Genomic DNA, 27,908 nt, shown 5'->3' with positions numbered 1-27,908 from the left:
AGGGGTTTTCTTATTAAGTTAGTAAACAAATGGTTTAGACCTATTTTATGATACATAAAAACCAGCCATTAAATGTCCTTGTATGTATAAGGCATTATTAAATCAATACACAGAAATTTCCAAAGTCTAAAAGTTTATTGCCAGAACTGCAAACTTCATGAAGACACCTTTTTTAAAAGTACATAGAAGATGACAAGCCAAATAAACAGAAAGCCTTGACTAACTTTAAAAAGCAAAGTCTGCTGCTATTGTGGACATCGGTAAAGTAATACCAAACCAAACCGGTGCACTTAAGAGTATATGGGTGATACAATCTATGTTCTCAAACTAAAGGAAACGGGCCAAAATGCTTGCGTGGGGAGGGCAGCTTTCTCCTACTACAGAAAGTTTAACTACGTAGGGGAGAAACAGCAAGCGAGGACTAAAACACCAGCTATCAGTTTAACTTCTAACTCCAAGCGCAGCAATTGGACCTTATAGGCCAAGGCAAGTTACAGAAAATCGATCCAAACACAGCAGAGAAGAAATAAAATCTAAATTCAATTTGTGCTATCCTTACAAGTGATTACCCCTTCACACTCGCTACATGGAAGAGTACTGCCTTCGTTGAGCCAAACGCTGGAACCCAAGGAGCCTTTACCACTGGAATTTTATCACAGCTACGTTTCAAGCACAGAACGGTCTACCGCTATAGTGCAAGCACCAGGTTTACTTGGTTATTTGAGATAAAGCAGAAATTCATACAAATGATTCTAAAGGATGGCGACCCTTTCTGGCCCCTAGTGCCCAATGGAGCTACTGCTGAATGTGTAGGAGTAGGAGTAGGAGGAATTCCCCGTGGCATCGAAGCTTCCTCTCCGAGACCCGCTGCGGGAACCGGAGCGGGAGCCTGAGCGAGATCCGGACCTCGACCCAGAGCGGGAACCTGGGGCAGACATGTTATAAGGGCTAGGCAAGCCCTTGGAGGACACGGAGGCAGCTTCCAGGAGGCGCAGCCCAGTGATATCTTCCACCATGGAGCGATTCATGGCATCCTTGTAGGAGATTTTTAATTTGGTTTTGGGGCAGGTGAGGATTTTGGCATAGCTGCTGATGTCCTGCAGCCTCTGAGCTGCACGGCCATCGATGAAGCCTTTTCGAATGGCTTCTTCTGTGCTGATCCTCCCATGCACTTCCGGGTCAACAAGGCCTCCAGTGAGGAACTGGAACTCCAGGAAGCGCTGGCCTGCCTCATAGGGGAGCCATTTTTCTTTTACGGCCTCTGCTGCAGACATCTTCTTCTTTCCCTTCACACCTTCAAAGCCAATGAAGGCCTTCTGGGCAGGCTTCAGCCTGGTGGCCATATCTTGGTCAATGAGACCCTGGGAGACCGCATCTTGAAGTGACAGCTTCTGACCCGTGGTAGGGTGGATGATGCCACCAGTGCAGGCCTGAGCCTCCAGAAGCCTCTGACCAGTGATGCTATCCACAATGCCCCTCTCTATACCTTCTGTAATAGAGATTTTCTCCAGGTTTTCTGTGTCAAAGATGGCTGCAATGGGGCTGGACTCCTCCAGGGGGTCAGACAGAGAGCTACTTCTGATGGTTAAATTTCTAACGCTGGATATGGTGGAAATCTTACTTACTGATTCGTGTCGGGAGCTGCTAAAAACATCATCGTTGACACTACTGCTCAAGCCGCCATTATTGCCAACTCCATTTTTCAAGGAGATCATATCAGCAAACTGCGTGAGGCTCAGGCTGCCAGATCGGTACTGATCAAAAAACTTCCTGTCAACCAAGCCTTTGTCAATAGCATCTTGAATGTCATACTGACTGCCGGTCTTCCTGTCTACCAGGACCACCCTGGTAGAGCCATCTGATCCTGTGATGGTTATTTCTTCCCACTCACACTCCTGCTCACATAGCTCTTTGAAGGTTTCATAATCAATAAGGCCTTTCTTGTAGGCCTCCTGAACAGACATCTCCTTATCGGTTTCTGGGTCAACTATGACCACTCGCCGCTTTCTGAGGGTATTCTTTTGTGATGTCTGCACCTGTTTCTTCTTTTCTTTCAGGGGCAGGAGACAGAGCCCCGTTTCCTCATCCTTGATACATCTTTCCTTCAGTTGCAGATAAGTAAGATTTTCTTCAGTGTTTGGATCAAAAAAGCCTTTGGTGTCATCACTTGGGTCTGAGAGGATCTCGCTAAGCTCCTCATTAAAATATCCCCTCTTATACGCCATGTCAACTGGTAAACGATGGCTCTCCTTTGGATCGATGATACCACCAGTTGCAATCTGTGCTTCTAGTAGGCGAATGCCATGGCCCTTCTCAATGAGTTCCTTGTTCATTGCTTGGAACAAAGAGATGATGTTTCCGGTTTCAGGATCATTATACCCGGTGACGGCTCGCTCTGCGGACAGAAGCTTCTCTTTGAACTCAATGCCCACCAGACCTCTCTTGTAGGCTTCCTCCACAGGTAACCTCAAATTGCTGACAGGATCCACTATAAAACCAGTAGCTGCCTGGGCTTCCAACAGCTCCAGAGCGGTGCCAGGTCGAACTAAGCCAATCTTCATAGCCTCATAAATGCCAAGCTTCTGCTTCGTGGTCTCATTATATATGCCTGCTATGCAGCTGGAACCCTGGAGGAAGTCCTTAATTCTCTCACCAACCTCATCATAAGAAATCTGACCTGATTCCAGTTCATTTACAGTGGATGGTCTCAATATGCCAGAATCAACCAGTTCCGTGACGGTCACAGGTTGTCTGATTCCTTGGAAGGACATGCTTCTCTTCTGTACTGACAGCAGGAGCAGACCCGTGTGCGGTTCGATTCTGCACCGTTCTCTCAGCTGCATGTAGCTGACCTTCTTCTTGGTGACTGGATCCACGAAGTTTTTCTGACTATCTCGGGGGTCATTCAGGGAACGATACAAATCTCTATCAATCAGCCCACGGGCCAAGGCGACATCTTTTGGCAAAAAGACACTGTTGATGGGGTCTACTACACCCCCTGAAGCAAGCTGGGCTTCCAGCAGGCGCATTCCAGTTTCTCTGTCAACCAAATTCTTTTTGATGGCTTCTGAAACAGATACTGTCTTGCCTGAAAATGGGTCATCAAAGCCAGTGATGGCTTTCTCCGCTGTGTAGATCTGCTGGCGGTCATCGAAGTCAATGAGATCGCGAGCTATGGCATTGTCCACCGTGAGCTTCTCATTCCGATGGGGGTCGATGATACCACCCGTGGCTGCCTGGGCCTCCAGAAGCATGACCGTGGATTCTGGGGTGATGAATTTCTTTCTCTTGGCCTCCACCAAAGAGTATTTTTCCTTGGGAGAAGCGGAAGCACCGGCGATGGCCCCTGCGCCTCGGAGGAAAGGCTGGATCTCAGAAGCCACCTCCTCCACTGACTTCTTCCCCTTCAACAGCTTGTCCAGTGTCGTCTTGTCGATCAGTTGGCACTCATAGAGCTGCATGGCCGTCACCTTCTTCCTCAGCCCATCAAACACCAGCTTAGAGGAGTCAACAGTCCACTCATACTCCGTCTGGGTCTCCCGATGGGACCCATATGGGCGCTGCTTGAGTTTGTCGATCTCCCTCTGAAGCCGGCAGCGTTCACTTTCCAGCTGGGACTGAGTCTCCCTGGTGGAATCCTCCAGCTTCCGCCTGCACCTCTCTTCGATCCTCTTGATCTCCGCCTGGAGTCTCTCAATCTCACTCCTAAGGCTGTTCTTCTCTCTCTCGCTCTTCTCTCTTTCCGACTCAATCTTCCTAATGGCCTCCTCCTTGCGGGAGTACTGAGTTTTCCACTGATTCAGGTCATTCTGGATCTGCTGTTTCTCACACTCCAAGCGCTGTTTGAGCCGGCTTTCGGCCTCCAGCGTTGCTTTGGCTCGGTTCAGTTCGTCCTCCAGCCTCTGCAGCCTCGCCTTGTCCTGCTCCAGGACTTTAATTTTCACCAGCAGACTCTCTCTCTCCTGAACCACTTGAGTACACTGACTCTTGGACTCCTGGATCCTATTAGATGCCTAGAATTTAAAAAGAAAGAAATGGGAAAAAAATAGTGTTTATCTAGATAGTAACATCTGATCATGGTAATTCAACAATGTAATTTACCCTCTTTTCCTATAAATCTTAAACATAGTCTCATTTTCCCTGTCTGTATTTCCCCTGCATATACTGTTAATTTGGTACCTTACACATCCCTGGAAAGAATTATGAAACTGTAGATTGCCACTTTGGTAAATGGCTTCATACTTACTGTTCTGTGTTCGTTTTCCATAGACAGAACTAGAAGCTGTAGACCTGCCTTACTTTTAACAGTAATTATAGTTTGGAAAAGTAAAAGGGTAATTTTCTTCCAAGTTAGCATCCCTGCTGAACCTACATCTCACCTGGCATATTATACTAACACATTTAATAAAGTAATACAAACTTACAAATACTCACACCCCACCCCACCCCACCCCACACAAATATTGTCTATAGAAGTCAAATATATTAGAAGTTAGTTTAAAATTAGAGCTTGTTAGAAGAAAAGTCAAATAGAAAGAAATATTAGGATCACAATCAAAAGACAACAGGATAATGCATGCAGAAAAGTCATCTAAGCAAGGTGGAAACTTAAAATTGTGTAAGAATTAATACATTTCACTGAGAAAAAATTGAATTAAAGATGTACATTCAGACCACAAAATAAGAACCACCTTCTATTTTAGTATGTTAAAATTTTGATGTTGGGAATTGAACCCAGGACCTTGTGCAGCAAAGTACATGACCCACCACTCAGTGAAAACCCCAGCCAAGAGCTACTTTCTAGAAAGGAGAGTGAAACATTCATGGGAAATATCTTAGATGCTTTTCTCATGCTAAAGTTTTTAAAGTAGGGCCAAGCACAGGTTTCCAACAGGCTAGCATTCAACGCAGTGACAGGATGGAAGGACAAATGGCATTAGAATTCTTTTCAAGCCACAGTATAGATCTGACAGGTGGTAAGCACATGAGCAGTAAAAAGGGAAAGTTAGATGCTCTGGAAGCAGCGAGAGAAGATATGGTGTCAGTTATCTGAGAAACAGTGAAGCTTTGATCAAATATTTGTGAATACCTCTAAAGCCTGCTTTTGGAATTTCTCAATTTCCTGTCTCAAATTTTCCCTCTCTCTCTGTAAATCATTAATCAGCCCCTGCAGTTCCAGGGTTCGGTTGTTGCTGATCTGCAGCTGGCTCCTTAGCTCCGAGATGGTTGCGTTTTTATCACTATCTGCTTCACTGCGGCCCCTTCGCAGGTCATCATATTCCAGCCTCAGGTTACGAAGTTCTTCCTCCAACATCAAGTGCTCCTTGGTCAAGTTCTCAGTGAGAGACTGTAACCTCTCAATCTCTATTTTGCTTTCATTGAGGCTTCTGCTTTTGTCTTCTATGGCCTTCTGGAAATGCTCATTCCTCAAATGAGCCTGCTTGACATTTTCTTGTTCCTGCACCAACTGCCGCCTAAGGGCCTCCACATCCAAGGAGAGCCTCCTCAGCTCCTCCTGGGTCCTCTGCTTCTCCCTCAGGTGGCCATCCAGCACATCCCTCTGCTGCCTGAGATCATCCTCACTCCTCTTCTTAACAATGGATGCCTGCTCCAGCTGCTGGGTCAGGTTGGTGATTTTAATGGCTTGCTCTTTCAAAGACCTCCTCATGCCTTCCAGCTCCTCCTCCAGCATCTTCCTCTTGGTGGAGTCATCCGAGGCTGTCCTTTTCAGCCTGTTCAGCTCCTCTTCCACTTTCTGCTTCTGCAGCTGCAGATCCTTCAGGGAGCTCTGGAACCTTGTGATGTCCTGATCCTTCACTGTCCTCTCCTGGGAAACCCTCTCATAGTCAACTCTCAGGCGTGTTAATTCCTGTTCCTGCACCTTCAGTTTGCTTATGGTCTCGGTGGCACTATTGTTGGCTTTCTGCAGGTCATACTGGACTCTCTGTAACTTGGAATTTTCATCCTCCAGGCATTTCCTCTCATTGGTTTCTTTTTCTACCAATTGTTTGAGCCTTTCAATCTCCTTGTTTTTATCTTGGATGGTCTTGGCAGCGTCATCCAAGGACTGCTTGTATCTCATACTCTCTTCCGTTCGCATCTGTGTGACCTGTCTCAGCTCGATCTCCAACTGCTGTTTCCTCTGAGATATCTCCGAGCCAGTGGCCTTTTGCTGCTGGACATTTTCTTCGACCCTCCTGAGATTCTCGGTGGTCTGGGCTAGCGTGCTCTTCAGCCTCTTCACCTCCTCAGACAAGCTCCTGTTCTCTCTGGTGAGATTGTCTATCTGAGCTCGGTAGCCACTTGTGTCCTCCTCCTTTTGCATGGTCAGCTGGTGGATGGTGGTCTTGGTGATGTTGATCTCAGTCTCAAACTGGTTTTTTAAGCTAATGATCTCCTCATCGTAACTGTTTCTTACCTTACTCAGTTCATTTTCATATTCCCAGCGGCGCTTGGCCTCATCCTGAAACTCAGCTTTGAGTCTTTCAATCTCTTTGTTTTTGTCCTGAATTGTCTTGGCAGCCTCCTCCAGGGACTGCTTGTGCCTTGCATTGTCCTCTGAGCGCTGCTGAATGACCTGCTTCAGTTCGATCTCTAGATGTTGCTTCTTTTGCATGATTTCTGAGCCACAGGCTTTCTGCTGAAGGGCATTTTCCTCAGCCCGCCTTCGCTGCTCTGTGGCCTGCAAGATGCTGTCATTGAGCCTGACTATCTCATCCTTGAGATCTTGGTTCTCCCGGGAGAGTCTGTCAAGCTGGTTTCTGAGATTCTTGGAATTGTCTTCCTTCTGCATGGAGATCTCCTTGATGGTGGTCTTCGTAATGTTAATCTCTGTTTCATACTTGTTCCTTAAATTACTCATCTCCTCATTATAGTGGTTTCTTACCTTTGCCAGCTCATTTTCATATTCTCTCTTCCGGGCGCCCTCCTCCTGCAGCAGAACCCTCAACCTCTCTATCTCGTACTCCTTCTCCTTGATGGCTTTCTCAGACTCCAGCTTCTGCCAGCCAAGGTTCTCCTTCTCACACTGCCTTGCCTTCTGCAACTGATCATAATCGTTCTTCTGTTGGTCGAATCTGTCCTCCACAGTCTTCCGCCTGCGCTTCTCGTCTTCGATCTCATACGTCAGCCGGGTGATCTTCTCATTGAGTTCCTTGATTTGGCCATAGCACTTGTCCAGGTTTTGCTTGGCTGATTTTCCATCCAGCTCAGCTTGTCTCTTCAGCTCCTCCAGACTCACGAGCTTTGCTTTGAACTGGGAACATTCTGCCTGATATTTCTGCAGGTTCTGATCCAGGAACTTATTCTTATTGCAGTTTTCAGAGTTGGCGTCTCGGGCCAGTCTTAGCTCCTCTTCCAAAACTTCAATCTTGGTATTTTTCAGCTGTGGATATGAAATTAGAAATCATGTTGAGAAGAAAGCACTTTGTACCACAAGGAAGAAACAGCACCTTTCCTCTTCAGACCTGTGTGTATTTTCTTTACACACATACACACGTACATACACATGCATGCAAGCGCGTGCACACCCACAATGATATCATACAAAAATCACTAGAAAAAATTCAAAGACCCTTCATGCTTATCATAATGCTCCCATCAGCTGCTCATACAATCTATTAACTTTGAACCCCAGTCTCCTCAGTTTTTAAAATGAAGTCATTTCCCCCATGCTCAAAAGCTTATGATTAACTGCATATAGTGGCCCGTCCTATAATCCTACACTTTAGAGGCTGAGGTAGGAGGATTGTGAATTTGAGGCCGGCTTACTTTTGTCTTTTTGTCTCAAAAACAAACCCCAAAAACTTATGATTTGATAAATCATGTGCCTTATATTCAAAGATAATAAAGCAAATATCCATATGAACTCAATTCTTCTCTCAAAAAGGGAGAAAAAATTGAATAGTTACTTGATGTTAAAGATTAAAATCCAGCCAGTCCAGGGTGAGCTTCTCTGAAACTTTCGTAAAGAAAGCAAATGAAACCAAAGGGTTTGGACAAAGTAATATAATCAGGATTTGGCAAATACTTTCCAAGTTCATTTGGAGTAGCCACATAAGAGCACAGCACTGAGCCCAGACTCAAACTGTGTCATACCAACAGTTTGGAGGAAAGGCAGTCTGACCAAGCCGTGTTATAATGAAGCAGAGATAATAAGGTTCTAGGCTGTTTCTTTCTTTCTATCCTTAAAAACAAACAGACAACAAACCTCCAAGGAAACGAATTACCTTCAGATCTTCCAAACTCTTTAGCATCTCACTTAAGAACCTATAGTAGTCTCCAGACCTTGTCAGTAGTTCTATGTACCGCGCATGGATGTCGGCAGCCTTGAGGAAATGAGAAAGAAAAAAAAAATGTATACTGCATTTCTTAAAAGCTCTGTGCAAGTTGACTAATTTTGTTTTCTTAAAAAAATAGAACAGTGGCACTATAACATAAGAGTAAATTCCCTTCTGTCAGTTGTGCTGGATCCAGAATCTAGAAATATAGCAACACAAAAGGCCAGGGCCATCTGTGTTCCAGCCTCATCCTTCCCGGCTTTCTCCCAGCCCACTGTCGACTTTCTCTGACATCTTTGGGGAACAGCAGCCATTTAGAATATATAACTTCCACTTCTTAGGAGTCTACCTTATAGAAAATATAAGTCCAAAAGCAAGTCAAGTCCAATATATGAATGACACACTTGGACTTCCAGGATCATTTCCTAAACTGTGTCATGTGTAGATGACACACAGAAGGGAGCCTAAAACTGCCAATGAGCCCTGAATTTCAGTGAGTACCCAGGATGTATTCAAGCATGATGGGGAGGCTGGGCAGGAAATGGGGAAAAGAGAGGCAGAAAGGACAACAGACATTAAGAGAAATGTAATGACTTATATACCTCTTGAAGAATCACCCCAGATGGGGACTGAACCATAGTCCTCTTGATAGGTATGTTCAGTAGAGTTTCTAGCCCAGAGGTGTATGATGCCAGCTGGAGTTCATAATCCTGAGGAATAGCAAAGTTTTAGAAAGGCATCTTTGCTTTGGTGGGTACGCAAATCCAGGATCTTGCCTGCCAGGCAAATACTACCACCAAGCTATACCCCAGCACTTAGAAAACCTGTCTTTGTTTTCATTTTTTGAGATCAAGTCTCCCTCTGTTCAGAATGGCCTGGAACTCACTGTCTTGTTCAGGCTGGCTTGAATTCATGGCAATTCTCCTACCTCAGCCTTCTGAGTGAAAGGATTTCATACGGAATCCATCACATCTAGCTAAAAAACAGTCCTAATTGACTTAAAAGGAGTCACTAAGAGATTATAATTCCACAGATCTATATCACAAATTATTTCTAAAAATTACCTACAAAGGCCATTAGCAATAATCAGTTAATATTGTTAGTAAATGGAATGTTCATTTTTGCTTAGAGCAAATGAATAAAGACTAGCCCATGGGTTGGGGATTTAGCTCAATGGTAGAGCGCTTGCCTAGCAAGCGCAAGGCCCTGGGTTCGGTCCTCAGCTCTGGAAAAAAAAAAAAAAAAAGACTAGCCCATTTCACAGGGATATTTCCAAAGTGCAATGAATTCAAATAAACAGGACCCAAACTTTGCCATTTAGAAGTGTGGGCCTTAAACGGTTGAGCTATTTCTCCAGCCTGAATTCAAGTAAATGAGTAACAACCTTTCACAGGTTCTTCAGGCCAGAATATATATGATAGCCACCTTTAAGAAGTTTATAATCTTTAAAACAAAACAACAAATAATGCAATTAATAATATTCTTGATGAAATAACAACAGACTTTCAATTTTTAAAGGTATTTACTTTGAGGGTATGCAAGTGGAGGTCAGAGGACAGCTTGCAAAGTCAGGTTTCTCCTAACATGTGAGTTCTGGGGATCAGATTCAGGCCGTCAGACTTGGTGACAAGCACCTTTATCTAAGTGAGCCATCCTGCCAGCCAACACCAACCATTCTTTCTTTTAGTTCTTTGGTATTTTCATCCATGAATACAGTGAATTTCGATTCTACACCCTCCCCCACTGTGCCAACATTCTTAATGAAACCAACATACCTTAATTGAGTTAGCACAGAGTTCAGCAATTTTATGTACTTCTTCTGATTTATCTCGTTTGCCCGATATTTCACTGTGCAGGTTCTATACAGAGAACAACATATTTACAAATGTTAAAGCATACAAAGACAAGTGTGATTTCACTTTTACGGTGGTTACTTTTTCCTTCAGCTTATCACTATGTAGACTCACATTCAATAATGGCTTGAGAGAAGAAGAACTTTTCTCCATTCAGAAAGAAGCTAGCCCTGTGACTTACTACTTACAGGGGGATACTTTCAACCAGCACTACTTCACATGCCTATCACTCCTTTCTTTTACTTTTTCTTTTCCTTTTTGAGATAGGGATGAAGGGTGGCCTTGAACTCAAGGCCTTCCTATCTCAACTCCCAAGCCTTGGGATTACAGGCATGCACTACATCAACTCATAATAATTCTTTACTATGAAGGGAAAACAACCTCCACTACTACTATTTTTAAATTGTATTTCATCTTAAACATCCTAGGGGTTTCTCCTCTGTGCACACTTTAAACATTCACGAGGTAGATTCATAATATGAAATATTCATCACTTAAAACCAGAAGCAAACAGGCTTAAAGCCAGTTCATCTCAACAGAGAGCTTTGGAATGACAAGCGTGTTTATACCTTTTGCTCATTCAAAAACCGCATGACTGTGTTGGTGTCTCCGAACTTCATGGACTCCAAAGAGTCCTGCCGGCGTTTAGCATCGTATAGCCACTTGCAGAAGCTCTGGTAGTTATCGCGATAATTCCTCAGCTGTTTGATTTGTTTCTCCAGGTCCCACAATCTAGGGAAAACGTATACAATTACCAAGACACTCTTATTAGTTCCTAAAATATGCAACACATTATGCCACCCAGCAGTTCTCCTTGGTGTCCACCTAAGAGAACTGAAAACACGCAAACACAAAAACTGAAATGTGAATATTTATCATAGCATTTCTTCCACCATATCCCCAAACCAAAACCGAAAATGTCCATCAACTGTGGAACAATTCCAAACAAAGGAATAGCATCCAGCCACAAAAAGAGATGAAAAACTGGGTGTGGTAGCACTTGGGAGGTAGAGGCAGGAAGATCAAGAGTTTAAAGCCAATCTTGGCTGCAGAGGGCACTGGAAGCTAGCCAGCGGTACATGAGATCCTGTCTTACCACCTCCCCCATAAAACATAAAAAATAGACAAAATTCAACTGGTGGAAAGTTAATTATTTTTAAAGATCGATGAGAAAAAAAAAAATACTCAGGTAAATCCTAGTACTTAGAAGGTTGAGGTAGGAGGGTCTTGAGTTCCAAACTAGCCTAAGCTATACAGCATGGCCCTACTTCAAAACACCCAGGGTTTGGGGAGTAGATCAGAGATAGTGTACTTGCCTAGAATGGGGAAGGCCATGGGTTCAATCCCCACCCCCACAAAAATAAGATTAAAGAAACAGTGCACAAAACATGCCACAATAGACGTGAAGCATGGACTCTACATATGGTGTGGAAGCCAATCACAAAAGTCTACACACTACATGAGTACACTTGTATGAAATATCCAGCAAAGTCAAAACAGGTGACAGAAAGTAGGCTGCCCAAGCAAAGGCACTGCTTTTTGACAACAATGGCTTCTGGTGGCATTTGAGCCACCAAACAGGAAGACCACGGGCAAGGAGGCGGACACACCTGAAGTCTATCTGTTTATCTATCTTTTGCCAGCGATCAGTCAGCTGCATCACTTTCTCATTGAATTTGCCCAGGTCCAGGTCATAGAGAGGGTACTGCTGTGAGGACTGAGAGTGGATCTGCTGAGCCTTCTGCAGCTCTGTCTTCATGGTGGCCAACAGGGACTTCTTCAAGTTCAAGTCATTTTTTATTTTCTATAGATTAAAGGGGGAGAAGTACATACAAATTAATCTCTTCCGCCACTGTATGCCACCCCCAAGTCATGGTTTATTTTGTTTACTGACTTATCTATTTCTGGTGCTGAGGCACGTCACATTCTACCACTTACCACTAAGCTACATACTGGCTCATACCATTAACCTTGAAAGAGAAAGGCCCAGGGGTATCGCCCTGCATTGGAGCAGGAGCTGAGCAGTCACAAGGCTTTGAGCTTGATCCTCAGTATCTCAAAGATGGCAATCCCTCTGCCTCTGCCTCTCAAGTATTGGGATTACAGGCTTGAACTACCACACTTAGCTGAGAGGTGCCAAAGTGAAGAAATTATTCCAATCCAGCACTCTACCACCAATTCCCACTACAAACCACTGGAGAACATACTGTTCCCACTAACAGTGACTGACATCAGCCACGTGTGGCCAAGAAAGCAAGAAAGTCTCGAACCCCATGAAACCTATGAATAAAGCATGGGTTGTAGGTGGGGTAGTGCACACTTGTAATCCCAGTGCCAGAAGGGAGAGGCAAGAGGATCAGGAGTTCTAGGTCAGCCTTAGCCACATAGTGCTTTTGAGACCAGTGTGACATACATGAGACCCTCTCTTTAAAAAAAAAACAAAAGGCATGGACTTCAGCCTGTAGTCATATGTCATTACTGACTCATCAATTCTATCAGATAGATCACACAAATGTATGATGCTGACACCAGAAGAAACTAGATACAGGGTATATGGGCTCTATCCTGTCAGTTTTCCTGTAAACCTATAATTATTCTACAAATAAAACTGACTTTCAACAAGTGAAATAAAGGAAAACACTCATGGAAACTTAGTGAGGCTTTGCAGCAGAGGGCCAAGTTCCCTATCACTTCCTGGAGACCAGGCTACAGTCACGATCCTTTGCGTTACCTTCAGTCCACAGCGGTAAGCTTCCACTTTATCTAGGTCCAGACAGACAGTTTCTTCCTCCGTCAGCCTCGCTTCATAGACCTTCAGCATGTCTTCCGTTTGCAGAATGGCCTGGAGAAGAGTTCTCACGGAGCACAGGCTGGAAGGAGCAAGAGAGGTGGGTAAGGTTTCCAGTGACATAATCAGATGGTGACTATTGGCTCTCGTCACTATTCAGGAAACAGGAGGATGGTACAGCAGTGGGAAAGGGAGAGTGGGTGTCTATAAGGCAAAAGCTCCAAAAAGCCAAGCACATGTAACACATGCAGTCAGGCAAGAATGAAACTTGACAGGATTGGGGATGTGGTTCAGTGAGAAAGTAGTCACAATGGATTCTATCTCCCCCATCCCCCCTACCCCCCATCCTCCCACCCCTGCACCAAAAGGGAAAACAAAAGAAAATCTGAAAACAAAAACTACTCTTGAGGGCTATTATCTGTGCTCACCTGTTTAAGTAGCCATCTGTAACACCGTTGATATTTTCCAGCTTCTGAAATAGTCCAAATATCTCATTCTGTAAATAGCAGTATTTTTCAGAGCCTCGGAAGTTGGCAAGCATGTCTTTAAGCTGATTGAGAACATCAGCGATGGCTTGTGAGTCATTCTGTACACTCTGTCAAAAAAGAAGGGAAACACATCTCACTAGCTGTGCAATTGCTTTAAACTTATTTTTATTGTGCACCTTAAGGTCCAGCAGGGTGCTGTTCTGCTATGCATAAGAAAGTCACCATATATGCATAGGTATGCATGTGTGTATCGTATATATTCATGGTAATTTGCATATATATAAGTAACATAGCAGGCACCCGGCAGTTAAGAGCACCTAAAGTCTAACCCCTTAGCAACATTTCAATAAATACATTATTTCCCGAAGTCCTCTGCTGCAAGCCAGGTCTCAGACTTACCTTACTGCAAGTGTGTACCCTCAGAACTACATCTCACTTCCTCCATGGCCCCATCCTGGGTCATCACTACACTTCTGTTTCTATATGTTTGACTCCTTTTTAATTCCACGTGCCAATGAGATTACATACTGTTTGTCTTTGTGCACTTGGCCCATTTCACTCAGCATAACATCCCCCGGGTTCACACAAGTCTCAATTTTTCTTTCTTTTGTAAAACTGGGCTGGAGAAATGGCTTGGAGGTTAGGAGCCTGTACTGCTCTTGCAGAAGACCTGAGTTGGGGGTCCCAGCCCACCTGGGGCTGCTCACAATTGCCAATAACTTCAGCTCTAGGATCTGACACCCTTTTCTGGCCTCTATGTATACCTGTACTCATGTGCCCATACCTCCCCTGACCTTGCCATAATTTAAAATAAGTACATATTCCATAGTATACATATACCACAAGTTTAGCAACCTACACACACACACACACACACACACACACACACACACACACTACACACACACACTACACACACACACACACACACACACACACACACACACACACATGTATTTTCTACACTGTAGCTGTGTGGATTCTTAAGATTAGCTTTTAATTAGTCTTTAGCATGGCAATGGAAAACAAATACACTTGCCTATAAACATGTAAGCCATGGGGTTTTCCTCATTCATAGATGAACATAAGGGCCTGTGGAATCAGGAGATTACTGTTAACAGCGCCTACCTTGAGCTCATTGATTTTCACTGTGATGTGGTGTGTAGAGCCTTGGTCTGTGAGCAGGAGGTTTTTAAGCGTCATCCTGCCCTCACAGTGCTCCATCTGCCTGCGAATCTTCTGCAGCTCCATCAGAAGCCATGTCTCCTGTTTGTCATTTTCTCTGTTGGTTTCAATTACTTTATTGTGGTTGACATCTTGGCAGGAGCCCACATGAGTGATTTCAGTTTTGGTGACTGTAAAAATAAGTTAGAACCATAAGTACGACAGACTGCCCAGTTAGCAAGGTGCTAGGCACTTCAACTGTATAAAAATAAGCCTATTCCCCATGACTTAATTCTAGAACTCTGGCATACAAAGTATTTTATATATCTGCTATGTCGTAGATAAGGCTTATTGTTCCCCGTGTATTCACATGCTGAAAGACTGGTCCCTAATGAAAGAGTACCGATGTAGTGGGGCTTTTAGGATGTGGACCTAGCAGAAGGTGGTCAGATGATGAGGGTACCACCCTCAGCAAAGATGAATACCCGTCTCCTGGGTGTTGTTAAGCTCTGGCACTGACCAGTCCCCAACAGAGTCGTTGATTCTAAAGTCACTCCAGGCATTCAGTCCTTTTTGCATGTTACTGTTCCCCTTTCTACTTCTCTGATGAATTATGACAGAGCCATAGGTCGCTTGCCAGACTCTATACTGTTTTCCAGCCATCAGAGTAAGGAACTAAACACACTTCTTTTCTTTACAAATTATCCAACTTCAGGAATTTTGTTATATCAACACAGAGCATACTAAGTATCATTCAAAGGAACAGCTTTCCACAAAACCACATATGTGACTGATACAAAGAGAAAGAGTGGTCCAGGCTGACCTGTCTGGTGCTGGGGGTGGCCAGGGAGCTGGATGACCAGGGTCTGGTAATGCTTCTGGGCATCAGTGAACTGAGACTGCATTCGCCGCTTGTCATCATCGCCGAACATCTCCGAGCCTTGGCTGTTTTTGATGAAATCTTGGTAGTGGAGCTCAAGGTCTTCAATGGTCTTCATGTAATCCTCCTGCCTCATTGTTTTCAGCTAGAAGTAAACCAGGCACGGTGAGTTGAGAAGACGTGAATGTCTCACATCCCCATGCAGGAAGACTGCAAGGCACGGGGGCAGGACAACCCTCAGCAAAGGCCAACCAAGATTAAAAGAAAGGTCTTGGGGCATCATCCCTGTTGCTAAGGGGCATAGAAGTAGCATGCCACTGGCTTTTTCCTTCACAGGGTAGTTTTCTCCCAACAAAATGTTGTGCAGAAACTCACATGTAAATAAAGCACAATGAAACACAGCCATTCCACGAAGATAAAGGGGCGCGAGAGCCCTAAAACTTCCCAGCCTGTTCCCATCTCTCTTATCATTCCATTAAAGGACTCCTTGACCCAAGGCTCTGCCAACCTTAGGACCTCTGACTTAGAGGAATGCTTTCGGAGCTCTTCCAAGAGTCAGCCTGACTTCCCCTCTGCCATGGTTCAGTGGCTATGTATGACCTCATTCCCATTATCTTGAAGGAGCTGGGGGACCACGCTATCTTTTCCATAGCTATTTCTAGCTTTTTGGGTCACTTCAGTGAGTGTTTCTGTTCATCTCATAACCAGCCATGTGCCAATTCCTCCTTGTTTTGTGGTGCTAGCAGAGGCACCTAAGGCTTCACGCTAAGCAAGCTTTCTGCCCAAGCCCCACCCCATTCTGTACAGTACTGGACAGACCAGTCCTGTGGAAAGCTAAGAGGCCTCATGTGGTGAGACACAAAATCCTCATGTGTCCAGTGACCAGGTCAAGCAGTAAGTGACCCTCTAGGCAGCCCTGAGGACATACCTTGGCGATAGTCATGGCCCTGATCTTCTCAATGTCAATCATGCAGTAGTGCCAAGACACCAAGCTCTTCATGTTGATGTAGAGCTGGTTCCACAGAGCCAAGATGGCTTCATAGTACTGCTCAATCCTGGAAGGTAGAAAAGGAAAACACTCTAGCCCAAACAGAAAACCCGGACAGGTGTGCACAACTGCCCAGAAATCTAAACCAAACACCTTATGAAGTGATTGTGTAATTTTTAAACTGTCAACAGTCAACACTTCAATAGATTCAGACTAACCTACTTCCCAGAAGTAAATTCTCAACGTTATCTACAATCATACAGAACATTTAAATCACTGTGGTTGAGACAGGCCTATCTAATTTTTTGTTATATTGACTGTTAGTAGTGTTTTGATTGGCAAGTCACTCAAATGCTGACCACCCCCAAAGTCTGGACAGGAGAGGGAAGGATGGCATTACCCAGCACTCCCCACTCTGTGTGAGGCTCAAGATTTCCGAACTAAAACATTTGAAAGAATCTGCCACGGACAGCGTATAAAATGTGTCTTCTGTCTGCTGGGAACAAACGCTGCCGTGAGGGGACATGACTACATTTGAAATAACTTATGTGCTGGGAAAGGGAAGAGCTTCAAAACAGGAACTTCAAAGGGTGTGGCAAGTGTCAGTGATGCTTGCCTCTGGCGCTCCTGTCTGCTCAGATAGTCTCTTTTAGCCATAATAAAATCTTTAAGGCACAGCAAAGTAGCTTCCTTAAGTCCCTTTTCTGGGGGATGATTACAGTAAGCAAACACTGTTCAGTGTCCCAGCTGCGAGGAACTTGAGAACTTACTTGCAGGAAAGGTCCACGGCCAGGGGGTTTGGAGGAGGGATGATCAGGCCCACAGAAGGCACAAGCATGTCGACGCCTCCAGGACCCGTCACGTACCACTTGCTGCGTTCATTGTTGTCCTTCAGGATGCATTCGTCACCTTTGTGCACGATTTTCTATCAGGCAAAGAAGCAGGGGGTGAAGATGAAGACATATGAACTGTTGACACACTTACGCTTGCTTCCCCCATCCAGTGAAGATGGTTATGACACTCGCAAGCAGTATCTATGTGTAAATAGTACATCTAAGGGTACCTAAAAAGTTAGCTACAACCTAAGGGAGTTAAAGAAAGAAACTCTTCAAAGATTGCCCAGAAATGTGAGCAAATCTCTTCCACAAGGCAAACCCTCATCCTATCTTCTTCCTGTTTTGAGTTCACGCTTTATATAGTAGACTTTAATATGCAGGGGAGGGGTGGGGGTATGTCACTTGTCTCCCTCATTTGCTCTTAAATTTTACAAATAAAAACATCCTGGCATTAGTCTGTTAAAAAACAAAAAAACAAACAAAAACAAGCTTCTAAATGAACTTCTGCCAGGCCTGGTGGCTTAGGCCTGCAGTCCCATCTATTCATGAGGCAGAGGCAAGAGGGTTACAAATTCAAAGACTGTCTGTGATATGAGCAAGATTAAGGACAGCCTGGCCAATTTAGCAAGAGCATGTCTCAAAATAGCAAGTACAAGAAGGCCTGAACATATGTGACTGCCTCCTACCTGTGAAGCCCTAGGCTCAGTAGCCTGCACAATAAAAATATAAATAAATTGTATTAATTCCAGCTTTTTTTATTTTTATTTTTTTTAGCGCAGACTCTCACTGTGTAGCCTTGGCTGGCCTGAAACTCACTGAATAGACCAGGATGACCTTGAACTCACAGAGATCCTCCTGTTTTTGTCTCCCAAGTGCTGGGGTTAAAGGCATGCACCACCATACCTGGCTGTATGTAGCTTTTTTTTTTTTAACAGATTGATTTATTATGTATACAGTGTTCTTCCTGCATTATGCCTTCACGCCAGAAGAGGGCACCAGACCTCATAGATGGCCATGAGCCACCATGTGGTTGCTGGGAATTGAACTCAAGACCTCTGGAAGAGTACCCAGTGTTCTTAACCTCTGAACCATTTTCCCAGCACCCCCACTATGTAGCTTCTTAAGATAAGGGCTAGAGTTGCAGCTCCATGACAAAGTGCTTGCTTAGCCCAGACTCTACATATTAAGGCAACTATCTGAACTGGCGAAACATAGGAATTTTTTTTTTTCACCTCATATTTAATCTGATTTTTTTCCCCCATTTTTTTTGGTTGTTGCTTGAAACAAGGTCTCACTCTGTACCCTGGGCTGGCTTTCAATCTGAGGGAATATGTTTCAGCTTTCCGAATACCGGGATTACAGGTATGTGTCTCCACCGTGTTCAGGCCACAGGGAAGAACAGACCCCTGCTTTATAAAGCTCTTCTAACCAGGTGATGAAATTCTGTATCTTAGATCCTTCAACATTTTATTGTGAGAACTGTGGGAGTTCTAGAGATAAGAACAGAAACTAGACCATTTCTCTGTAACCTGTGCTTCTCACAGAGCCTACAGGATTGGTGTGATCCAGACTGCCAGAACTCTGCAGGACCTGTGATAGTGCCATTTCCCATTTCCATTTATCTTGTCTGGAACTTAAAGATGGGGTGGTCACAAATAAGTAAGCTTTAGGAGCCACACGAAGGAAGCGGTCAACTTTAGAAAGATTTTAAACCTTCAAGACAGCCAGTGTCGAGGTGAGGGGTAGAGCTCAGAGGTATAGTACATGCTCAGCATAGCACGAAGCCTTGCCTTCCTTCCCCAGCACCCAGAGAAAGCAGAATTGTCCTGATTCCTGAGAGTTCCCAGTGATTCAGCTCAGAGTTGCTGCATTGGTTTGACAGGAGATGGCTTTATTCAGAAAAGTCATGGCTATCGTGCTTATGGAAGCCAAGACTGGTTTCGCTCTCCTGATGAACAAAAGCTTCTGTAAAGAAAGGGAAGGCTCTGCTATGCTTCCAAACGCGGAGTACACACCTGGTCTTGTTTGTAGTCGCACAGAGCTCTGAGGATAATGGGCTTGTTGCTCCTATAGTCTGGGTTCCGAGGCTTCAGCTGCACAATCTTCTTAGACTTGTTGACCAAGTTCTGCACCTGGCGCTTGTATTCAAGGATTTTCTCTCGTTCTTTCTGCAATTGCAAATACAGTCTGCCTTAAACACAGCTGCCCCGTGAGTTTCAGTGACCTCTTGGGGAAGCTGCCACAACATTGAAGTTAAGTATCGCTGTAGTTCCATTAGTCATAATAAAGCACAAATTCCTCATGAAGGAAGATCAACTTCCGTAGTAAGCCTGTTGAGTTAACGGGGCAGGAAAGACCATCTCTGTGAAAGGGGTAGGGTGGATAAAAAGAAGTGTGCTTTCCCAAGGGTCTTGGCAAGTCACAGCGTTCTCTCCACTCTATTTTCGGTAAATTACTGAGATACTGAAGTAAAGGCCCTTCCCTACCACAGCTGGGCACACAGAGATGCCACTGAAAGATGAAGAAATTGAGGCATAGGCACTGGGTGTGCGCTGCACTCCGTCACAGCCTGCCCTGTGTCTGGGGTGCATCAATGCCCTGGGTGCAGCTGCTGAGGGTCTGGGTGTGGCACAGTACCTCCAGCTCTTTGATCTGCTCCAGCAGGTGCTGCAGGGGCATGTTCTTGTCACAGGGGTACTTCTTCCTGATGGAGTCCTGCAGGCCCTTCAGATAGGCTTCAGTTGACTGCGCCTCTTCAAAAAACTGTTAGGGATGACAGCAACTCCAGTCAATGAAAAGGCACTTAATGTCAGGGTTCAGGTCTTGAATGTCACCCAGAGGCTTTGGTGTTAAAGGCCGGGTTCCCAGAGTGGCACTTAATGGGGTGAAATCTTCAGAAGAAAGTGCATCAGGGGTGGTCTCTGGATCATTGGGGTGAACCCCCAGAGAGAATCATAGGACCCTAGCCTCCTCTTCTTCCTCCCCTTCCTCTCTGGCAGTTCTGTTCTGTCCTGCATTCCCCACTATGATGTGTTACCTCTCCACTGACTAGAAAAATGGGGTCCGATGGGCCACAGACTGGACCATCTGAAACTGTTGGCCAAATAAACATTTTCTCTGTGTAATTTAATTATCCTGGATGTTTGCTAAAATTAGGGAAAGCTAACCATCACAATCATTTAATAGTTCTGTTTCAAGACGTACCATTACCCTAAGCCTCTGCTAAGTGGCTAACGGAAAAGATTAGAGCAGAAACATTCACAGACTTGGTAGCAGGGCTGAGTGACTGCTGACCACATTACAAATCTGTGTTCCCCTAAACCGAGGACAGTAAGTAGGGTCTATGCAATATCTTCGAGAGTACTTCCTTGCTTCAAAAACATACACAAAAGATAAGGTAGTGATGACGCTACAATGCATATGACCCCATTATTTCCACATCTGTGTAGCATATGTGCTTATTAACACCTCATCCATACAATGCATGCATGTGCCATATTATTTTAGACTAGGGAAAGCTCCCTTCCTGGAGATCACCATGGGTCTGATCTCCCTATTTGGTACATGAGACACGGAAGCCTGGAGTTTTGACTTGTTCTAAAGTTACACAATTACATGGTAGAAGGGCTAGAACCAGACTTCATCATCATCATCAACCCTTCTTCTCACGGCTCCATGGCCACTCTGAAATATCAGCCAGGGCCAGCAAGATGGCTCAGTGGGTAAAGATGCCTGTCACCAGACCTGATGAGCTGAGCCCTATCTCCAGAACCCACGAGGTGGAACAAGAGAGCCAACTCAAGCAGGTTGTCCTCTGACCTCCACAGGCCCATTGTGGAATGCAGCCACCCCCCCCACACACACACACACACAAATGTAGATTTTTTTTTTTTAAAGGTGTATCTAAGAACCTGAAAGTAGGCAGCATTTTCTTTGAGATGGACATCAATGCACTTGGTGATTTGCAGAATCCAACTCCACTGTGTCTGAAGTGTGTCCATATATGCCTAAAACAAGAAGCATCAAGGTATATCAGCTGTCCACTGAGGACAGGAGGGGAGGGGGAATATGCCAATCCCCAGCCTAGGGTGCTGATCCCAAAGCAGAAGATAAGTTGGCATAGCTTCATAATGGAGAAGCACCATTCACCCACAAAGATGTCTTCTATGCAAAAAATGTTTTTCCTAGTGAAAATGTAAATCCCATGAAGCCTACCTCAATTTTGTCGGAGGCTGGATGCTGATTGAGGACAAGTTGGTCACTTTCTTGTTTAAGTTTATTTAGTTCCTTTTCCTTGACTTCCAGTTGACTCATGCGTATCTGTGAAGGAAAAGAAAATCCAAATCCTTTATAGTCACAGCTAGGGTTCTGTTACATCAAACTAGTTTAGAGGTGCTACGTACAAAATTGCATTTCGGGAAATGATGGATGCTAAGGACTCAGATTTCACTGTCCTCCTCAGAAATACAGCTTTTCAATGCTGGGAACCAAGGTTAGAAAGGGACTGAGGCAAGGCCCGTGGCATGACCTGACTAAGACCACTCAGGTGATTGACAGCATTGCCACTAATACAGATTGAACACCCTAACTCCAGATGCTTGGGACCACAGTGTTTCAGATTTGGATTTGCTATTGTAGAATATTTGCATATACAGAGAAATATTTTGGAGACAGGACCCAAGTCTAAAGATAAAATTCATTTGTGTTTCCTACCCACATAGCCTGAAGGTAATTATATACAATATTTTGGGAGTCCCCGGATTTTGATTGCCACCTGCCACCTGAAGTCAGGTGTGGAATAATTCTACTTATGATATTATGGTGGCACTGAGAAAATTTCAGAGAGAGCATTGTGGACTTCAGATTTTCAGGTGCTCAACACACTCTGATTTCTGACTCCAGGTTTTGATCCACTGTCCTACAGTGCCGTCCACTCTAGGGTTTCTAGATGGACTAATTGCCACACTACCTACGAATCACTGTCTTCAGGGATATTATGCAGTGACCCTGGGGGTGGGGGTTGTTCGGCCAGCAATGGCCCATCCCCATAGTCCTCTCTACTTGGTAGGATAAGGCAAGAGGACTGTTTGAGTTCCAAAATGTAGTGGCCTTTCTAACAGAGGGAAAGCCTATCTTTAAGAAGACACGGGGAGAGACTGAGAGATGCTCAATGGTTAAGGGCACTGACTACTCTTCCAGAGGACCTAGTTTCCATCCCCAGCCCCCACACAGCAGCTAACAGGTCCCGGTAACTCCAGTTCTTAGGGATCTGATGCCCTCTTCAGGCACTTGTGGGCACTGCATGCACACGGTACACCCACAAACACTCAGACAAACATAAAATAAAACTAAATAAATCTTACATCACTGAACAGTGTTCCCAAGGTTAAATTACAAGTGGCTGGTCAATTTATTTAAAAGGCCTCTCATCTGCGCCACCACCCCCCAGCAACAGGCTAAAGGCAAGGCGGGGCGCTTACAGAGAAAGCCTCCTGCTTCTGAGCGATGTTTGTGTTCTTGTCGCTCCAGTCATAAAGCAGCTCCTCCTCCTCACAGTCATTGATCCACATGATCTCACGAGAGGTGGCCTGGATGATGTTCTGCAGCTGGCGCAGGTGATCCATCCTCTCGAAGGACGCTTTCTGCAGACAAGTCAGAGAGCAGCGTTAGGTAACAAGGAGCAGGTAGACGGTGGACAGCATTCGCTGCAGACCGCGCATTCAAGCCTGTGTCGTTCTTTATCCTGACCACCTGGGACCAGGTGAAACCTCTTAACCATTCACCTCACAGGAGAGAGGCCCTGTCCCTGTCCAAATTTGTGATGCTTGTGAGGCCATGGCAATCTCAGAGTCAAACATCCGAATTCCAAAGGGTCTTTCCCATCTATTTTTTCCTGGTTCTGGGGAAACTCAGGGTCTCCCTCGGGCTAGAGAAGCACTCTACTTTTGAGCTATGACTCCAGTCTCTAGTTAGTCTTGATTCAGGCAAGGATATTTGAGGCCAGGCAAATGGCTCAGCAGATAAAGCATTTTCTAGATATGCCTGATGACCTGAGTTCAATCCCCAGAACCCATGCAAAGTACTGACTCTACAAAGTTGTTCTCTGACCTCCATACGTATTATAGCATATGCATACCTATATACATACACACACACACACACACACACACACACACACACACACACACACGCATGCACGCACGCACGCACGCATGCACATACACAAACCAAGTATAATACACAAAAAATTAAAAGATAATGATGTTTGGGTTTAATAATTTTAAATAATTAAGGGGGAACTAGACTCTTAGATAAGTCAAGTTTTGTCTCTTAGGTAAGTCAGGCTTTGCCCACATGAATTTAAGGTGCCATCAGTTTTATGCCCATCCCAACAGGAAAAGCAGTGTGTTACCAGTGGCCACACTGTTTTAAAAGCATTGTAACCAGCAGGGCAAGATGGGAAAGGTGAGGCTAAGATAACACAAACAGAAGGGTGGAGATCTCTGCTTAGGAATCAAGCAACTGATACTGTCTGTCATGAGATGATGACAGGCTTGTAAAATATGTGAGGAAAACACACTTTGTCTCTGTTCGTATTTGTTCAAAAAGGCTGCAATTCTTTATCACTTTACATGCATCTAACAAGAGTCATTTTTGTGGAATTTAACCTGAAAACAGAACAGTGCTAAGCACTGCCTTCAGAAACTAAACCAAACCAAAACTTTTGGAACGTCAGTTCCGAAAGAAAATCAGCAACAGCAACAAGATTATCATCTATGAACACAGTGTGTGTGTCCAGGCTCTTCGGTGAACACTAGGCCAGGGTATGGTCCACCGGAGAAGCTTACCACCTGAGGAACTGAATTGACAGGAAAGGATAAATAAGCTTACCAGCAGGTTTTCATATTCCTCCTCCAACTGGTAGATTGCAGACTTCTCACGCTGGGAAATAAGAAAATGCAGGGAATGATTTAGTCCCCTCATGGAGGTCTGTAAAAGTATAGCCCTTCTACGCCTCCTTGTAAGATGCTGGCCTAGGGTCCCTCAGTAATAGTCTTGTGTTTCAAGCAAATCTGCCTTTTAGTAGACTCCGTTAAGTGGTACACCCTTCCAGAGACCCCGTGATGGGTGTGAGCAGTACCAGATCTGCCTTGATTTTGTCCAGCTGCCAGCGGTAGTCCCCGATGGCATTGTGGATGCTCCTGTGACTGTTGATGTGCTGTTCCACTGCGCCCGAGTCCACACCCCAGGCCATCAGGTCCATCTCCGCCTGCAGACAGAGAGGGGGCACGCCCGTTAGTGTTCCTTCTCTGAAACAGACTCATTTCTCTATAGCATCGGGGAGCAAGATACACAGCTCTGCCTCAGACAAAACTCAAAACGGACAACCACCCAGAAGGCTAAGGCAGGAGGATTGCTTGAGCACAGGTGTTCAGAACTAGCCTAAGTACACAGCAAGGCCCCATCAGAAGGAAGAAAGGACAGAAAGAAAGAGAGAGAGAGAGAGAGAGAGAGAGAGAGAGAGAGAGAGAGAGAGAGAGAGAAGAAAAGAGAAGAAACTATACGAAGTTTGTCTGAAGCCAGTATTTTTTGTTTCGAGATTACCAAATAACTAATAAGAATCACCAAATCCATTAGTTTGGCTCCAGCCCAAGATGAACAGAGGAGGAAATTCAGTAAGTGGTTCCTTTACTAGATCATTCTTCTGAAGAAAGAGAACCTACATATGAGAATGCAGGTGTAGGGGTGGGGCTGGCAAATGCCTCAGTGGGTGAAAGGATTGCTACTGGATTCTGATTCCCAGACCTCACAGCAGGAGAGAACTGATGTTCAAAAAATGTCCTCTGACCCCTGTACCTTGGCATCTGTATCCTGCACTCACACACAATAATAATGATTACATCTTTTTTTAAAAAAAGGATAAAAAGGAGAACATAAATTTGCATGAGTAGATACTGGTTAGTATGCATATGATACATTATAAGTACTAATAGACATCTCTTTATTCAATCATTTTAAATGCATGTCAGAAATCATTAATGACACAATCACACACTGCCTCCATCACTAACCTAAAGAAGTTGTCATTGTTTATTTCCTTAAATCATCTTTTGTTTCTTATTGCTATATGGGGAATTGAACCTATGGCCTCACAAAGGCTAGGCAAGTGCCTTACCTTTAGGCTGCATATCCAGTCCTTAGTTATGTTGATGAATGGTATAGTTAACTGTTGGCTCAGAAATACAGCACTTTAAAATTACCTTTCAAACTGTAAAAACTCTCTGAGGTCCATTTCAAAGGGAAGTTACTATGCAAACTCAAGATTCTTCATTCTGATTAATGTTGGTAACAATACTAGGATTATAGGTTTACATTTGCTTTTCTAAATGTGAAGTCAGACTAGATTTATCACTTAAGTCTGAAATGTAAGAATGAATCAAATACATTGTTTCATTATCTGGCAAGTTTCAATCTGGTCCAGTCCAGCGTCTCTTCCTCCTTTTGCATGAGCACATGTAAATTTCCAAATCACCTGTGTCATCTCTCGGACCTGCCAAGGGCAGACATCCCAAGCTGGAATGGCATCAAGAACAGAAAGAACCCAATTGTCCTAAGCCACGCCCGTGTTCTAGTGCCCTTGGCAAGGCTTCAGAGAGGAGCCCTTTCAGAGTCAGAGAACTGAAGGTTAGCAAGGACTTTACCCTTGTCTCCTGCAACTGCCCGTGCTTTAAACTGGAAACCACAGGTGCTACCTTGGGAAGGTAGAGATGACCCAGGACCAGCTCACACAGCTCATTACCTGCCAAGTGTATATAGTATCTGGCTCGCCCATCAGCAGAAGCACAGATCAGGGAAACAAAGCAGAAACCTGGCAGGGAGATCAGCCTCCTGAACCCACTGCTGGGGAAAGGGCTCATTATCAGCAAGCTGAGGCCTCTGCTGGGTCTCCTGGGAGTGAGTGAAGAATGCAGACTATGTGTTGGGGGAGGTGGGATGATAAGGAAAAGGCCACACAGAATCCCTGCAAACCTCTAGTAGGAATCAGACAGCTTTTAGTTTGCTGAGAGCCCTAAGATCCATCCCACACTATCAGAAGCATTGCTCATCGATGGAATCATATGTTTGTGTGAGACTGCCATTTCCTGAAGTTTAAAGATATAGTTTTTTTTTTTTTTTCTACCAAATAGTCTTTGTTTTAATTTTGTTTCCTGTGGCTGTTGTTTGTCCATGTGTTGGTGTTGGAGACAGAGTTTCCCTACCTAGCCCCTGCTGAGATTATACGCAAGCACCACCACACCCAGCTCTACAAAGCATTCTTACAATGCTACACCCACAGTAATACAGAAAATGATTAACTCTGAGCTGTCACTTAATGTAACTGTCATACTGTCTCAGAAGACATCAGGGGATATGACATCTCATAATTACTTTGGTTCAAAGTCTGTCTTGCCTCCCATCAAGGATCCTTGAAGGTACAGTTCAAGCCCCATTAACTCAAGTCTTCCTCAGGACAGGAATGCCTCTCTCTCCCCACTCCTCAGCTCTCACAAGGCAATTATTTGGCATTTGAGGTATATCTTGCTGTCTTCAATAATGTTCATAATATTCATCTTTATAACTATGGGTCATAATTTTTGAGCCCTCAGTTTCTACCATTGTGCCAACATATATAAACCCTCAAGGGATGTGTATTCAGAGACAGATGCCAGGGCCTGGGGAGCTCAAAGTCATCCTAAGATCCATAGCTAGTTCAAGGCTCTATGAGACCCTGTCTCAAAAAATAAAGAGGTTTTCAAAGGCTTTCAGGGAATCTGAAGACATGCAAACAAGTTTATAGTTAAGTTGCTGAGATAATTGCTGACATTTCCCCACTATCTGCTCCACATTCCACAATAATTTATGGTCTTAATAATAAATAAGGGTGTGGGGGTAGGCATGGTAGAACACACTATAATCCCAGTATCTTGGAGGATGAGACAGTAGGTCACAAGTTCAAGGCATGCCTAAGCTACAAAGCAAAACCCTGTCTCAAAAACAAAAGCAAATAGGGGCTGGAGAGATGGCTCATTGGTTAAGTGCCCTGACTGTTCTTTTAGAGGACCTGGGTTTGATTCCCAGCACCCATGTGATGACTCACAATACTCTATAACTCCAGTTCCAGAGGATTCAGTGCCCTCTTCTGGCCTCTGTGGGCACTGCATGCACATGGTACACATATGTGCAGACAAAACACCATACACACACACACACACACACACACACACACACACACACACACACACAAATAAAATAAAATAAAAAGTAAATGGAATAAATAACTGAATAAGTGAGTGAATAAAATGAAAAAAAAAAAAAACTGAATGAGTGAGTGAATGATTAGTAGTAAAAAAATCACCACACAATACACCCAAAACTTTTTCAAGGCTGAGTTGGGTGTAAGTGGCACTTGCCTGTGATCCTAAATATTCTTAAGGTTGACCTGGGAGAATGGCTTGAGTCTGCATGTTCAAAACTAGCCTAGGCAACATGATTCAACACAGACTCAAAGAAAGGGGGGGGGGGATGTTAAAATAGCTAAGTTTAGAACCACTTAGAAATTGGTCCAATAATTAGTTGAGTTCTTACAGCATT

The 27,908-nt window shown here is 44.4% G+C and overlaps 1 protein-coding gene across 1 annotated transcript in view; it reads right to left on the bottom strand.

Moving 5' to 3' along the window:
- Positions 1–193: 193 nt before the first annotated feature.
- LOC118583491 (desmoplakin) overlaps positions 194–27,908 on the bottom strand; it is a 45,668-nt gene continuing 17,953 nt past the window's right edge. The window contains exons 5-24 of the mRNA XM_036186860.1: positions 24,418–24,546; positions 24,168–24,218; positions 22,757–22,918; positions 21,492–21,596; positions 21,188–21,283; positions 19,914–20,039; positions 19,292–19,444; positions 17,211–17,365; positions 16,381–16,507; positions 15,396–15,597; positions 14,537–14,763; positions 13,349–13,515; positions 12,864–13,002; positions 11,743–11,936; positions 10,702–10,864; positions 10,055–10,138; positions 8,882–8,989; positions 8,229–8,327; positions 5,090–7,384; positions 194–4,013 (exon numbers count right to left, since the gene is read on the bottom strand). Of these exons, the coding sequence (XP_036042753.1) occupies positions 780–4,013; positions 5,090–7,384; positions 8,229–8,327; positions 8,882–8,989; positions 10,055–10,138; positions 10,702–10,864; positions 11,743–11,936; positions 12,864–13,002; positions 13,349–13,515; positions 14,537–14,763; positions 15,396–15,597; positions 16,381–16,507; positions 17,211–17,365; positions 19,292–19,444; positions 19,914–20,039; positions 21,188–21,283; positions 21,492–21,596; positions 22,757–22,918; positions 24,168–24,218; positions 24,418–24,546 (8,016 nt within the window). The 3' untranslated portion in view covers positions 194–779. The remainder of the gene's footprint in view (positions 4,014–5,089; positions 7,385–8,228; positions 8,328–8,881; positions 8,990–10,054; positions 10,139–10,701; positions 10,865–11,742; positions 11,937–12,863; positions 13,003–13,348; positions 13,516–14,536; positions 14,764–15,395; positions 15,598–16,380; positions 16,508–17,210; positions 17,366–19,291; positions 19,445–19,913; positions 20,040–21,187; positions 21,284–21,491; positions 21,597–22,756; positions 22,919–24,167; positions 24,219–24,417; positions 24,547–27,908) is intronic.

The sequence above is a fragment of the Onychomys torridus genome, chromosome 5, assembly GCF_903995425.1.
Source record: "Onychomys torridus chromosome 5, mOncTor1.1, whole genome shotgun sequence".
Taxonomy (NCBI): Eukaryota; Metazoa; Chordata; class Mammalia; order Rodentia; family Cricetidae; genus Onychomys; species Onychomys torridus.
This window is presented reverse-complemented; position numbering and strand designations above follow the sequence as displayed.